This window comes from Humulus lupulus, chromosome 7 (assembly GCF_963169125.1).
Source record: "Humulus lupulus chromosome 7, drHumLupu1.1, whole genome shotgun sequence".
NCBI lineage: Eukaryota > Viridiplantae > Streptophyta > Magnoliopsida > Rosales > Cannabaceae > Humulus > Humulus lupulus.
Genome location: NC_084799.1, coordinates 201765402 through 201780756, shown reverse-complemented (window position 1 = coordinate 201780756; position 15355 = coordinate 201765402). Strand labels below are relative to the sequence as shown.

Genomic DNA, 15355 nt, shown 5'->3' with positions numbered 1-15355 from the left:
CAGGGCCCAATAATGGATTAACTTGGAGGAGGCCAAAACATCAGCTGCGGGAACTAGCCAGGCGCCCGAACAGACTGCTGGGGTAGGGACAGAGGTCGTGGCAGCGACCCAGAACGTCACACAAAACAACCAGCTCGGAGGAGGCAAAAGAAAGGGGAATGGTGAAGGCAGCCAGCACGGTCAAAAGAAGAATAAGTCCATAGACAAGTTTAAGCCCGTCTGCGCGACTTATACCGAGCTCACCCAGTCTAGGGAGAATATCTTCCTAGCCAACTCTACCCGAGTCCCCTGGAAGAGGCCGAAGCCATTAAAGGACCACAAGGGGAAGAGAGACACTTCCAAGTTTTTCCATTTTCATAACGATGTGGGCCACAATACTGACGATTACAGACATCTAAAGGATGAGATCGAGACTCTCATTCGAACCGGCCCCTTAGCTCAATACGCACGGAACAGGGTTCCAGCAATCTGGCCTGCCCCCAAAGTCCCGGCCAGTCAGCCCGGGTCTCGGGTAAACCAGGATGTACCTCCTCCTGTGGTAGGAGGAGAGATATCCACCATCTTTGGAGGTCCGCACATGGCCGACACGAGCAGAGGCGCCCAGAAGAGATACGTGAACGAACTAAAGGCTCATAACGGAGAGGATTTCGTCCCGGAACAGCGTCAGTCAAAGCAGCAGCGGTTGGAGAGCCAGCCAATTATTTTTACGGAGGAAGATGCGGGCCATGTCCAGTTCCCTCACAATGATCCTCTGGTCGTAGCAGTCCAGCTCGCCAATAGGAAAGTGAGGAGGGTACTGATAGACAACGGGAGTTCGGTGAACCTCCTATTCTGATCCACCTTAGAGAAGATGGGTTTGACTGTCGCCGAGCTGAAGGCAACATCCATGATGTTGTATGGATTTTCGGGAGAAGGATCAGCAGCGATAGGGACGATCGAGCTGGTGATCACCCTAGGTGAAGGATCTCGAACAGTCTCCAAACTCCTTGAGTTCGTGGTCATTGACTGCTCCTCTGCCTACAACGCCATTTTGGGACGACCTACGCTCATAGCTTTCGAGGCCGTCACGTCCATTCGCCACCTCGCGATGAAATTCCCTACTTCGACGGGAATCTGGACTATCCATGGCGATCAGCTCGCTGCAAGGGAATGCTACAACATTTCCATGAAGGGAAAATCTAAACCCGGGCAGCTGGCAATGACCATTCAAGGTAAAGAGGAATCTCAGGAACCCTTAATAGATCCTGAGATTGAAAAACCTCAAAGCGCCGAGGGGGAAAATGTCGTCTTAAGTGAGGATATTGACCCCCGGATAGGCGAGGACAGATCCGAGATCCAGGCGATTGAGGAGCTCGAGGAAGTGAACATTGATCCGCAGAACCCGTCACGGACGGTCAAGCTCGGGAAAAACCTCTGTAGCAAGAGGAAGGTGGAGCTGACCAAGTTTCTGCGAGATAACCTAGACGTGTTTGCTTGGTCCCATGAGGACATGGTGGGAATCAGCCCCAATGTCATCATGCATACACTTCATCTAGATAAAAGCGTTCCCACCAGGTCCCAGAAGCAAAGGTGTTTAGGAACAGCTCGAGCTGAAGCCCTAGAGGAAGAGGTAGCCCGGCTCAAAAAGTGCGGCTTTATCCGTGAGGCCAAGTTTCCAATATGGGTTGCCAACCCCGTGCTGGTCCCGAAGCCTAACGAGAAATGGCGGACCTACATCGACTTCTCCGACCTGAATAAAGCCTGCCCCAAGGATTGCTTTCCGTTGCCCAGGAATGAACAGTTGGTAGATGCCATGGCAGGGCACGAGCTCATGTCCTTTATGGACGCATACTCAGGCTACAATCAGATCGCGATGAATCTGGCGGACCAGGAACACACCAGCTTCATGACCCCAACTAACGTCTATTGTAACAAGGTCATGCCGTTCGGTCTGAAGAACGCCGGGGCTACCTACCAAAGGCTAGTAAATAGAATGTTCGCATACCAGATCGGAAAAAACATGGAAGTGTACGTTGATGACATGCTAGTCAAGTCAAAGACTGCCGATAACCATGTTTCCGACCTGGAAGAATGTTTTAAGATTCTACGGGAATATGGCATGAGGCTCAATCCACAGAAATGCACTTTTGGAGTCGCGTCAGGAAAATTCCTGGGGTTCATAGTCAATACCCGAGGAATCGAGGCAAACCCCGACAAGATCAGATCACTGCTCGAACTTCCTTCGCCCAGGTCACAAAAAGATGTCCAAGGCCTGACAGGAAGAGTGGCAGCCCTCAATCGGTTTATTTCCAAGTCCACCGATAAGTGTTTGCCCTTCTACAACCTGCTCCGAGGAAACAAGAGGTTTGAATGGACAGTAGAATGCGAAAGCGCATTCCTCGACCTGAAGGAACATCTGGCTGAGCCGCCCGTGCTATCCAAGCCCAAGGCAGGAGAGTTCCTTTTCCTCTACCTGGCTGTCACTGAGGACGCAGCTAGTGCCGTACTGGTACGAGAAGAGGACCAAGTTCAGAAGCCAGTCTACTACATCAGCAAGAGACTTCTCGGGGCTGAATCCCAATACCCGTTGATGGAGAAATTGGCGTTCTGCCTTGTCACGGCTTCGCGAAAGCTCAGGCCGTACTTCCAGTCCCACTCGATTCACGTCGTGACCAATCAACCTTTAAGGCAGGTTTTGCAAAAACCTGAAGCATCGGGACGTTTGTTAAAGTGGGCCATCGAACTCAGTCAGTTCGAGATTCTGTACACTCCGCGAACTGCTATAAAAAATCAGGCCCTGGCCGATTTTATGGCAGAGTGCACGGGATTCCAGGAGGATTCCGCATAAAACTCACCCCAAATCAGCTCGCCCCAGGCTTCCGGAGCTGGAATCATTTTGATCTCCCCCGAAGGACATAAATTCCACTCAGCACTGAGATTCGGATTCAAAGCCTCCAACAACGAGGCCGAATACAAAGCTTTGCTGGCAGGACTGAGGATAGCCCAGGAGTTGAAGGCGAGCTCCGTCCAGTGCTTCAGTGACTCTCAGCTCGTGGTAAACCAGGTCCTGGGAGAATATCAAGCGCGAGGACCCAAGATGGCCGCCTATCTGGCAAAGGTAAAAGTTGAGCTGTCCGCATTTGAGCGAGGCTCGATCGAACAAATACCTCGGGAGAAGAACGCTAACGCAGACGCTCTTGCCAAGCTCGCCACCTCTGGGGAAACGGAGACCCTAGGTCTAGTACTAGTCGAATTCTTGGAGAAACCAAGCATAGAAGATGTCAGGACGGAGGTCGAAATGATCGATGCCAGGCCGACCTGGATGACCCCCATCCTTGAATATCTCGTCGAGGGCAAGCTACCTGAAGGACGTAACGATGCACGGCGAGTCCTGTACCAAGCTCATAGATATACGATAGTCGATGGGGTGTTGTACCGACGTGGGCACTCCCTACCTCTCCTCCGGTGTGTTCGTCCAGACGAAGCAAAGGCCATCCTGAAGGAAGTGCACGAAGGATTTTATGGAGACCACACTGGGGGGCAGAGCTTGGCCTTAAAGGTCCTGGGGCAGGGGTATTACTGGCCAACTCTGTCCAAAGACTCGATCTCATACGTGAAGAAGTGCGACAAATGCCAGCGTTTCGCCGCAGTTTCCCGAGCTCCTCCAGTCGAGCTGAAGATGATCTCGTCCCCATGGCCGTTTTTCGTTTGGGGAATAGATTTGGTTGGCGCCTTCCCCACTGGAAAAGACGAGGTCCATTACGCCGTGGTAGCCATCGACTACTTTACGAAGTGGGCTGAGGCAGAACCTTTGGCAACAATAACGTCCAAAAAAGTGCTTGACTTCGTGGTTAAGAGCATTATCTGCCGGTTCGGCCTGCCTAAGAAGATCGTTTCCGACAACGGCACTCAGTTCGACAGCGACCTGTTCACCGAGTTCTGGGAAAGATACGGAATCGTAAAAAGTTTCTCCTCCGTGGCCTATCCTCAGGCTAATGGCCAGGTCGAAGCTGTCAACAAGACCCTAAAGGCGAGCCTCAAGAAGATATTAGACGAAGCAAAGGGGGTCTGGCCAAAACAGCTCCCCCAGGTCCTATGGGCATACCGGACCTCGCATCGGACTCCTACGGGTCATACTCCCTTTTCCCTAACCTTCGGGAGTGAGGCAGTCCTCCCTGTGGAAATTAAAGTGCTTTCGCATAGAATCCAGTCCTACGACCAAGATCGAAACCACGAGCTCCTGTGCAATTCTCTCGATCTAGTTGATGAAAGGCGAAAGGATTCGCAACTCCAGCTCGCCCATTATCAGCAGAAAATCACTCGCTACTTCAACACCAAAGTCAAAAAATGCGCCTTTAGCGTTGGCGACTTGGTCCTAAGGAGAGTTTTCCTGGCCGGGAAAGATCCCAAAGATGGAGTTTTAGGACCAAGCTGGGAAGGACCATACCAGGTCATCGAAATCATTAAGGAGGGAACTTATAAGTTAGCTCGACTTGATGGAGGTTCGGTCCCGCGGACTTGGAACGCCATCCACTTAAAGAAATATTATCAATGATTCACTTGTAAGGCTTGGAAGGCCACTTTTTATGTATGAATGAGAATCAGTTTTTTTTACATGTTTGCAAGTGTAATCTAAAGTAACCACGAAAGACCCTTTCCCAGTTACTTGGGGGGCATATGGTGCCTGGATATAACCAGGTCTTCTTAATGACTTAGAAGTTGATTTAAATCTATTGATCGTTGTTCTTCTTAAAGAGCTCGAGATATGGATAAAAGTTAACGCGAACTAAGTTTTCAAAATAAGTTCCTGGTCCTAACCGGGTCATAAAACTTAGAAGTTGATTTAAATCTATTGATCGTTGTTCTTCTTAAAGAGCCCGAGATATGGATAAAAGTTAACATGAACTAAGTTTTCAAAATAAGTTCCTGGTCCTAACCGGGTCATAAAACTTAGAAGTTGATTTAAATCTATTGATCGTTGTTCTTCTTAAAAAGCCCGAGATATGGATAAAAGTTAACACGAACTAAGTTCTCAAAATAAGTTCCTGGTCCTAACCGGGTCATAAAACTTAGAAGTTGATTTAAATCTATTGATCGTTGTTCTTCTTAAAGAGCCCGAGATATGGATAAAAGTTAACACGAACTAAGTTTTCAAAATAAGTTCCTGGTCCTAACCGGGTCATAAAACTTAGAAGTTGATTTAAATCTATTGATCGTTGTTCTTCTTAAAGAGCCCGAGATATGGATAAAAGTTAACACGAACTAAGTTTTCAAAATAAGTTCCTGGTCCTAACCGGGTCATAAAACTTAGAAGTTGATTTAAATCTATTGATCGTTGTTCTTCTTAAAGAGCCCGAGATATGGATAAAAGTTAACACGAACTAAGTTTTCAAAATAAGTTCCTGGTCCTAACCAGGTCATAAAACTTAGAAGTTGATTTAAATCTATTGATCGTTGTTCTTCTTAAAGAGCCCGAGATATGGATAAAAGTTAACACGAACTAAGTTTTCAAAATAAGTTCCTGGTCCTAACCGGGTCATAAAACTTAGGCGTTGATTTAAATCTATTGATCGTTGTTCTTCCTAAAGAGCTCGAGATATGGTTAAAAGTTAACGCGAACTAAGCTTTTCAAAAAGTTGTAACCAAAATGCGTAAAGGTAAGAAGGAGGATCAATTATAAGTGTTAGATCAAATTGTCTCGAGGTGAAAGCACCTCATGCAAAGGTTACATAAAAAGTATTTAGAAAATATTGAAGGGCACAAGAGAAGAAACGCCCTAAGCTCCGCCAGGTGGCCCCTTGGAGGTCGCCGACTCGTCTAGCTCAGCTGCGCCAGAACCATTCCCGGTCTCCGAGGGCGCCTCTTTATCAAGCCGAGCTTGGAACTTCACCAGCAAGCGCTCCCAGAGGCTCGCTAACATGAAGGAGAAGTCTGCATCTGGATTATAGACCCAGAAATGGTAGAACAGATCTTCCATAGACTTTTCTGAAGTTGTCCGCTCGGCCTCTAGGGCAGCCTGGGCGACTTGAACCTCAGTCTTCGCGGCATCTAGGTCTGTCTGCGAGGTGGCGAGAGAGGCCTCGAACACTTGGACCCTCAAGCGGGTTTTTTCCAACTCGACCTACGAGGCCGCCAAGGCCTCCTTATCCGCCTGAAGGGTGGTCTGGTGCTCGCTCCTCATGTCCTCGAGCTGAGTTTTGGTCCTGACAATGCTCCGGTGAAGGGCAACAACGCTCTGCAAAGTTGAAAAGACAATCGCCTTAGAAAAAAGGGAAAGGAAAAGCAGAGCAAAGTGTAAATGATAAAAACCACAAAAAATTAAGCTAGCTTACCGTCATGGCCATGCCCAATGAAGACTCCAGCACGCCTACCGGGCTCAGTGTCTCGATGGCTCGGAGCTCCTTCTCGGTGAACTTGTATATGTGGCTGACGGCGTAGTTCACCGAATCATACACCGTTCCCCGGAAGGCCTCGGGGATATTCTCCAGGTCATGGGGATTGACTGGGATGCGTACATCGGAGGGTACAACCGCCGAAGTCCCGAGCTCCGTTCCTGCATCCCGAGCGACGGCTGGAGCTCGCGGAGGGGGTGGAGGCATGTTGCTTCCCCCTGCAGCAGGGAGAATCACTCCCGCGACCTGGGCAACTGGGGTTTGCTCCTTCTCCTTGGCCGGAGACTTGGTGGGGACCCCAGCGGCGTTCTTGGATGTCCGGAGCCTTTTCATTCTCGGCCCAGCTGAAGGGTTCCCCCCAAAGACCGCACCTCGCAGGCTCACCTCGGGCTGAGACATCTCTTTTGCCAAAACAAAAACATGGTTAGTACGAGTTAGCAACCATACAGATACAAAAACAAAGGGGTAAAGATAAAAAGTATATGAATACTAAGGGAATCCTACCCCCCGAGCTCGAAGAAGAATCTAAGTCGATTACTTCCCGAACTGGCGCAGGTCCTGGCTCCGAGGCTGACTCAGGGCTAGATTCCTCTACGTATTGCCTAAGCCCTGGAGCTACGACACCCCTTCGGAGTGATGGCCATGACCGAAGGTTGGTCCCATACTCCTCGAATAGGATCGACCTAAAGGTTAGGGTATTATCTACTACTACAGTACCCCTAGGCCGGCTATCTTGGTAGTCCAGCACAAGCCGGTCGACACAATGGAGCAGGGTGGTATTCAGGTTCGGATCACTTCGGTGGCGATGGACGAGCTGCCTAGGATTGAACCTAGCCAGCAGGGGGTCCGCTGTGGCCCTATCTAGACTCCTAAACATGTAAGGGCTACCTTGGCTAGAAGGACCCGTGGCTGCTCCAGATTGGATCCTCTCCTCGCTCGTCCTCTGGATGACCTCCAAGGTCCGCTTCCTTTTCCTCACGAGGGGAACTTCGTCGCCTTTGTCCTCCTCATCTTCATCTCCCGCGTCCTCATCCACAATGACGGGTCTGGTGTCGCGAGCTGGGTGAAGCCCCCGAGGCCTCCTGAGGTTTAAGGTCTGATTTGGGAAAATCAGCTTGCAGGCTATCATCGTCTCGTCTGTTACGAGCATGCGGTAATCTTTCTCGCTGGGGGGCAAGCCTGCCAGCGTCTCGTACTGGGCCCTGAGGGTCACAGATTTCTCTGTCCTCGCGAAGATGGCTGCAGAATTAGTCTAAGTTAGAAAGGGATACGGGAGGAGCTAAAATGACACTTAACTTACGAGCTAAGGACGAAAGACACTTACGAGGACGATTGAAGTAGTGGAGCTCGCAGTTCCTAAACCCCGTCGACATGAAGAATTGATCCTTGAAGTCGTTGGGGTGGCTGGGCAGCTCGATGACCGCAGCCGTATTAGGGAATCAGGTTAAGTAGTAAAACCCTTCGCCTCGCCCCCGCTGATCCGGGTTGGCCTTGAGGCAGAAAAAGTATAAAATGTCCGCTGGAGTGGGGACCTCCCACTCGTGCTTCAAGAATAAATATCTCAACCCCGCCAACAACTGATAGGATTTGGGGGGGAGCTGAAATGGTGCCAACCTCACATAATTGAGGAAGTCCGCGAAATACTGGTCCAGTGGGAGGAATGCCCCTGCCTTGAAATGCTCGCCGCTCTAGGCCGCGAATACCTCGTCGAGCGGCGCACAGCTCCGCTCGCCTTCTGCGGGAGGTCGAACCACCACAGATGTTCTCCCCAGGGCGATGTTGTGGGAGAGAAAGATTTTGTTGATCTTCGCCTGGTCGGTGACCTTTGAGACGATCCTCTCCGCCTCAAAGAAGGCATCGGGGGCGACCTCGACCTCCTGCTCCACCGCCGGCCCAAAGTTGGGGATTGGGGAGTCCGGCATCACCTTCTTTCCTTTGTCCTGCTGTGAGGCCGAGCTGCTGACGGTCTTATTGGGAGCGTTCCTTTTCGGTGCCATCTGGTCGCCTAACGAACAAAAGAAAACATTTCAGAAAAGGCGACCCAAGCATGAGAAAAAAGCAAAGTGTTATTTGCACGAGCTGAGGTATGCTCAGCCCGTGGAGAGTGGGACCACGCGGTTCAATGAACACGTGCCTATGCTCCCAACAGATCCCCGATTACTCGGAATTCGTGTGTCAGGAGGGTTAGGATAGAATTTGCCTTGGGGGGAAAGTTTCAGTAGGCAAAAGTTGCAAAACCGCCTGCGAAGCGTGCTCCCTAAGCTACCCGGTTTTGAACCCAAAAGTTCCGAAACTCCTACCCAGAAATTTTCCCCAGAAAAAGCATCATGTGAACCATACTCTTAAGTGATTTCCTACAGCGAAAATACCCTAACCTAAAAAGGCTTTCACCCTTCGTACCCACAAAACCCTTGCATGCGGCCACAGTAAAATATTTACCTAAGCTACAGTGAAATATATTTTCAAAACACACATGGTCAGGAGACTTACAGTGTTTGGCTGGGAGGTGAGTGAAGGTATCGCCTAGGTGAAAGCTTCGTTGGGGTATTGGCTTCCAAAGCTTTGAAGAAATCCTTACGTCTGAGCTTCTTGAACACTGAGTGTAGCAGTCACGGAGAAGAGGGTTTTTTGTTTTTTTGTTTTTTTTTTCTCTTATGAGATGAAGAGAGAAGAAGCAGAGAAGTTCTAAGAAATTTCAAGTGAAAGGGTGGCCCATGCGTAAGGTGGCCACCCCCTTTTATATATACGTGAAGGGTCACGTGTAGAGGGTCGTTGGATGGCCCTGATGAGGGATCCGAGGCCCTCCACTCGAAATACGAAACGACGGCTGGGCATAGGCTAGGCCATTAAATGCGGTTCTCGTAAGACGTACCGTCACCAACCACGATGATCCACGTATCAGGCGCCTGCGTAAGGGGTGGAATGTGAAGAGTTCGTGGGGAAGCCTAAAAGCCCCTACTGTGGTCTTATTTGACGTGGTATACCACGAATAGGGGCTTGGGGGGCAGATGTACGCCCTGATTTTCCCACGGGCTGATTAGCAAGCCGAGCTGCGGCCTAATCATAATTATCTCGTGGACATCCCCAAGACCGGAGATTCCATCATAAGGTCGTACCTCTTTAGCTCGAGGAATCCCAAGGGTTTCCAAGATTGCCCAAGACTTGAGCCTGGACTCTGAAGGCTGAAGGTCGAGTTAAGTATCCAGATCGTGGTACAAGTTGAATACAGAGGCTAAGACCTTTTGTAAAGTCAACACACGCAAGGTAAACGTGCATATATCAGACATCACGTGTCTGATATGCCCCTGACTTCTCGGACACGCAGCAGAAACGTGCGTATTCAGACACCCACGGCTGGGTTGGGCCGTGCAGCCCATTATCTCCTTACATATCGATTTGACCACACTTATGTGTCAGGTTTAGGAATTAATCATGAATGTCATAGAGTTGATATGATAGGTAAGAAGGTCACGGGATGACCTTCTTACCAACTCTCAGGTGCTTTCTCCTATAAATATGGAGACCCTGGGAGTTGATAGGGGTTGGATGATCTCTTGTAAGAAATATCCTGTAATCATATTCCCAGAATAGAGCAATAATATTGACTAGTGGTGTAGAAGGATTTTAACCTTTGAACCACTTAAAAACTGTGTCTTGAGTCACCTTTCCATTTCCTAAGATCATATATCTGTTTCGGTGCATTATTAGCACTAATCCCTTTCTCTTCCTTTCTTAAATTACTTGTTGGCGAAGAACCGCGTCAACACCAGTAATATAAAAACTGTGAACTCCTCGTACCAAACGGCCCCTAATAGTCATATTAGTTATTATATTAGTTTTGGTATATTCTAGAACCTTTTGCTTCTCTACTCTCAGTGGGACATGTGTCCTCTAGTACTCTTATATATAGCTCTTGTATGAGCTAAATCAATGAGAAAATTACCCTAATCCTTTCTCACTTTCTCTTCTCTATTTAATGTGTTGCATATTTCTAGTACTACTATACATAGACTGAAAACAGTTAATAGTCATCCATAACAATATTTGTGAAGGTCTTCATAACATTATGAGTTGACTTGAGGACTCAGTTGAACATCAAGTGTTTCAATCTCTTGTTCTCGTAAAGACTACTAGTTCCTATTAAGAGAAAATTGATCTTTGGTAAGTGATGTTTTGACTTTCCCCTTGTACATTTTTTTGTTTCAATTTATTGATAAGAAAGACATCATATCACGGGAAAAAGCTAGATATATTGATTTAATTACTAGAAATTTAATTAAAACCAAATTTTACAAACTTATTTCACAATACATATATAGTCAAAAGTAGGACTATAAAAACAAGGATTGAAAAAGTAGGACTCTTCATAATACAGATTATTCAAATGCTCCATGCTTGACCGGTTCTTTGGCTTTCTAACTTTGAACTCTTAAGAATCCTTGCAGCTACTAAGTCTGATCTTCATCAATTGAGGGATCTAATGAGAAAAGTAAACATGAAAGAACCATATATGAGAGAAAACATATCTTGTTTAGTTTTAAGAAGGCCAATTTTGTTTGTTTTTTTTTAATAAGATTAGACTAAAATTCATACAATATACGTGTGTATATAAATGTATAAGTTTTACACACATATATATATATTTAAAATAAATAAATATATTGTAATAAAATATTAGGAGGAAAATTTGGGAGGGCATGATCCCCTCCAGCCCTTTGTAGAGGTCTGAATTGAAAAAAAAATTAAAAAAATTAATGATTTCTCTTCCAAATAAATCTATTGGTGCTGTAAAAAAAAATAGAATTAAGTTGGAAACTAATGAAAATTTAAGAATATTTTATCTCATAATCTAGTATTTTAGAGGAAAATGCAATGTCTACCCCTTAGTGGCTATTGCATTTTGGCACATGCATTCCAGAAACATATATATATATATATAAATATAAACAAAGTTATAATTTAATAAGACTCAATTTTTGAAAAAAATATCATATAATAATTAGAGAAGAGAAATACCATTAATATTATACGTACTACTAACCTGTCAATCCAAGCTAGCTTTCTCCTCAACAGTCCCTTTGATAGAATATTTCTTACGCTATGCATGAACATAAAGTAAGAATTTCTCCAATAATAGTTTATTATCACAAAATTGATACAAACTCCACAAAATCCAATAGTGAATCCAACCCCAATCCCTTTATAAAACCATGACAAGTTAAACCATGTTTCATCTTCTTGATCATGAGTTGAAGCCAAAAAACCATGTGATGGAGTTCCACTTTCATGCCAATCAGTTAGAGGAGGCCCATAGAGTCCATGGTTCATGGTATATGTAGAAGCATTGAAACTTTGTAGTTGAGTGCTTGTAGGGATTTTTCCTGATAACTGGTTGTTTGACAAATCCAAATGATTCAGAAGAGATAATTCCGCCAAGCTTTTGGGAATTTTACCAGAAAGCTTGTTATGAGACAAGTCCAAAGATTCCAACTTACTCAAGTTCCCAATCTTTTCAGGAATGTCTCCACTCAACTCGTTCCATGATAGGTTTAACTGAGTCAATTCCACAAGACGCGTCAGTTCAGCTGGAATCTCTCCAGTCAATTTATTACTCGATAGATCAATAAGTCTTAGCAAACCAAGAATGCTTTTATATTCATATTCTACTCCTTTCCAAATAATTTGTGATGAAAGACTTGGAGGGTTTAAAATCCCGATACTTAGAATCTCGGTACTTTGAGGGTCTCCAATGAAATCATGTCTCACTATCTGAATCTCTGTACTTGTATAATTTGAGTGGACCATTGATGTGAAATTCGCAAGGCATGAAGGAATAACACCACTTAAACCATTTGAGGAGAGATCCAATATTTGGATATCAGAAAGATGGCAGAGACTCAATGGTATGTTTCCAACAAATTTATTTGATTTCAAATTAAGAAAAACTAATGCTGTAAATCTTTCACCAATCCATGACGGTATTGTTCTTTCCAAACTATTCCATCCAAAATCCAAAGCTCGCAGACTAGTACAGTTCTCCAATGTAGAAGGCAAAGCTCCCGAAAAGTTATTGTTCCCCAATTGTAGAGATTGAATATTTGTCAAACTTCCAATGGAACTTGGGATCTCTCTTGAGAAGTCATTGTAATCTAACTTCAGAAAAAATAGACTACTGTTGAATTTCCCCCAGCAATCAGGAAGGCTTCCGAATAATTGATTATTGGACATGTCAATAATTCCTGTTACCACATCTTTGGCTTCACATAGAAAAGAGCTGCAACTAGTGAAATTATTATCAGAGAGATATGCATAGGATGCATTGGAGAGAGAAGATGGAATAGAACCATGGAATTGATTGAAACTCAAATCAACTGTATAAGCACCTATCAATGGAAAATATGGCAAGGTACCATAAAGAAGATTGAAAGACATATTTAAGCGCCACAACTTGGATGATATATTACTGAACCAATTGGGAACAACACTAGAAATATCATTATCTGAAATATCAAGATGGGAGAGTTGTGATTGCGTTTGTAGCCAACTAGGAAATTGTGGACCTAACTTGCAAGATGCGAGTTCTATGGTTTTCAATTGAAATGGAGGAACCCAATTGGAGTTGAATTTTAATCTCAAAGCTGAGTTATTGGAAAAAAATAGACTCTCCAATTTGGGATACTTAATTAGGTTCACTTCCGAGATAACCCCAACAAGAGAGTTTGAAGAGACATCTAAAAACTCAAGATGAGATAGTCCACCAATAATACTCTCAGTTGAAGTACCATTAAACCTATTGTTACTTGCGTCAAAATCTGTCAAGTTTGGCATTGATGAAAGATTAGGTAATGGTCCTGTGAGTTGGTTGTCATACAAATACAATGTATCAAGACTTGGAAATCAACTCAAGTGGCTAGGAAAAGTACCTTCCAACCGATTATTAGCAAGATATAGCCATCTCAGAGATGGGAATGTGTTTTTAGCATCCTCAAGAATTGACCCACTAAGTTGGTTATAACTCAAGCTCAAACCCACTAATGAATTCTTGGCAGAACCTGCTAGATTTTCTAAAGCATTATGTAAGGTACCACTAAGGTTGTTTTGAGATAAATCTAAGAAGTTCATGTTGGAAAGATTCCCCAAGGACTTTAGTACTCCATTTTCAAGTTCAGCTTTGTTTGCAGACAAATCAACTTTTGACAAAGATTTTTTTCCTCTAATGGAATCTGGAAATAAACCATCTATGATGTTATTTGATATAGTAAGTCCAAAAAGATTATTACTCGAGTTTAAAAACCAAGTAATTGCAGTGGGATGTATTGAATTATAAAAAAGTGTGAGAGTTTTTAGAAAATTAGACGAATAATTCGAAGGGGAAAGAGATGAAAGATCTACTTTGGGAAGTAGACAATCTGATAGGTCCAAGTCTGATAAGAAAGGTGGCACTCTAAATGATTGAAGCCCTGCTTTAGTAAAATTGGCCTCATACAATGCAAAGGTCTTCAAAGAAGTGAGACGAGAAAGCCACTCAAGACTATCTACATATATATAAGAAAGATGAAGATACTGCAATTTGGTAAGATTTCCAAGCAATTTGGTAAGATTTCCAAGCTCAGAGGGAATAGCACCACTAATTAGAGTACCTGAAAGGTCAAGATGCATGAGATGTTTGAAAGAACCAATACACTTGGGAATTCGAGTAAAGTGAGTGTGAGATAGACTCAAGTAATTCAAGTAGTGCAGCTCAGCCAAGGAGCAACCAATCTCACCACCAAGTACTCCTCCATAACCATTATAATCAATAGCAATGACATGATTGGTTTGGGTGTCACAAGTGATTCCTTCCCAGTTACAACAGTTTTGGTTGGAACTATTAGTTGCCCAAGAAAGAAGGTTACCTGGATCAACAACTCTCTTAAAGCTGAGGAGAGCCTCTTTCTCCTTCTCTACGCACTGATTGCCTTGATTACCATCATCACACCGTACATGAGCAGCGGTGGTAAGCAAGAAAAGAAGCCACACTACTAATAGTATCATTCTCATAATCCTCATTATTATAATGGAATAATAACAATCAATCAATGTACTCAAACTATATATGGAAAGTGGAATCATATCATCCGAACAAACAAATCTATATTATTTATATATAACTGTATATGTAAACTCTAACAATTATTATTTTCTATATGTACGTAGACAGCTCTTTGGACAATCGAAATGACCAAATTACCCTCCCATATTCTAACTTGTATATTACGTCCAACTACCAAGTCTTGAACCAACGTGAACGTTAAGGAACACTTACCACCAAATTCATAATTGTCAAAATTTAATTCTTTTTCTTGTCTTATTTACAATTATTCTTTTTCTTTTCTTTTCTTAGATAATTGATTATTTGTACCTCTTATCTTGCACACATTGTTTTTATTTTATTTTTAAATTTTTTTAATAGTACGTAAATTATTTAAAAACAATAAACCTGTGAATATTATGTGGGAAAGAATGTATTTTTTATATGGAATTGGAGAATATATCAAAATAATTAATGCAATAGGTAAAAGGGAAAAAAAATCTCAAGTGTGTAGATAACATAATTTTTTTGTTTTAACGATTTTTTTTGTTAACTTTAACGGAGCATTACAAATATTTAATAGAATATGTCTTTAAAATTATTTAAAATATATATTTATTAATTATATTAATATAAATTCAAATATTATAAAATATTATTATTATAATAATATATAATATACAAGAAATTAGAATAAAATTTATTTTTTATGAAAAATAAAAAAACTTATTCTCCAATTATAAATGTGTTTGAATAATATCAAAGAATTTTTTATACATTAAATAGTATAGTTTATGATCTAAAATGTTATCATAATTTTTTTTTTTGAAAAAACCATTAACAATGTTTATGTTTAATTTTTCTTTTAATATGTTTATATTAGTCTTTTTTATATAATATTATTTATTTATTA

General features: G+C 43.4%; 2 protein-coding genes across 2 annotated transcripts; both read right to left on the bottom strand.

Moving 5' to 3' along the window:
- Positions 1-10621: 10621 nt before the first annotated feature.
- LOC133789131 (receptor-like protein EIX2) lies at positions 10622-13376 on the bottom strand. The gene is made up of 2 exons (XM_062226864.1): positions 11413-13376; positions 10622-10848 (listed from the first exon to the last, which is right to left on the bottom strand). Exons 1-2 carry the CDS (start codon positions 13197-13199, stop codon positions 10836-10838), a joined length of 1800 nt encoding a protein of 599 aa, XP_062082848.1. The 5' UTR covers positions 13200-13376; the 3' UTR covers positions 10622-10835.
- LOC133792592 (receptor-like protein EIX1) lies at positions 13269-14420 on the bottom strand. Its single transcript, XM_062230501.1, has one exon. The coding sequence runs from the start codon at positions 14418-14420 to the stop codon at positions 13269-13271; it is 1152 nt and encodes a 383-aa protein (XP_062086485.1).
- Positions 14421-15355: the final 935 nt, after the last annotated feature.

Bases quoted from the DNA above. Each gene is read 5' to 3' on its own strand.
- LOC133789131 (XM_062226864.1), bottom strand. From the start codon at position 13,199: ATGCCAAACTTGACAGATTTTGACGCAAGTAACAATAGGTTTAATGGT.
- LOC133792592 (XM_062230501.1), bottom strand. From the start codon at position 14,420: ATGAGGATTATGAGAATGATACTATTAGTAGTGTGGCTTCTTTTCTTG.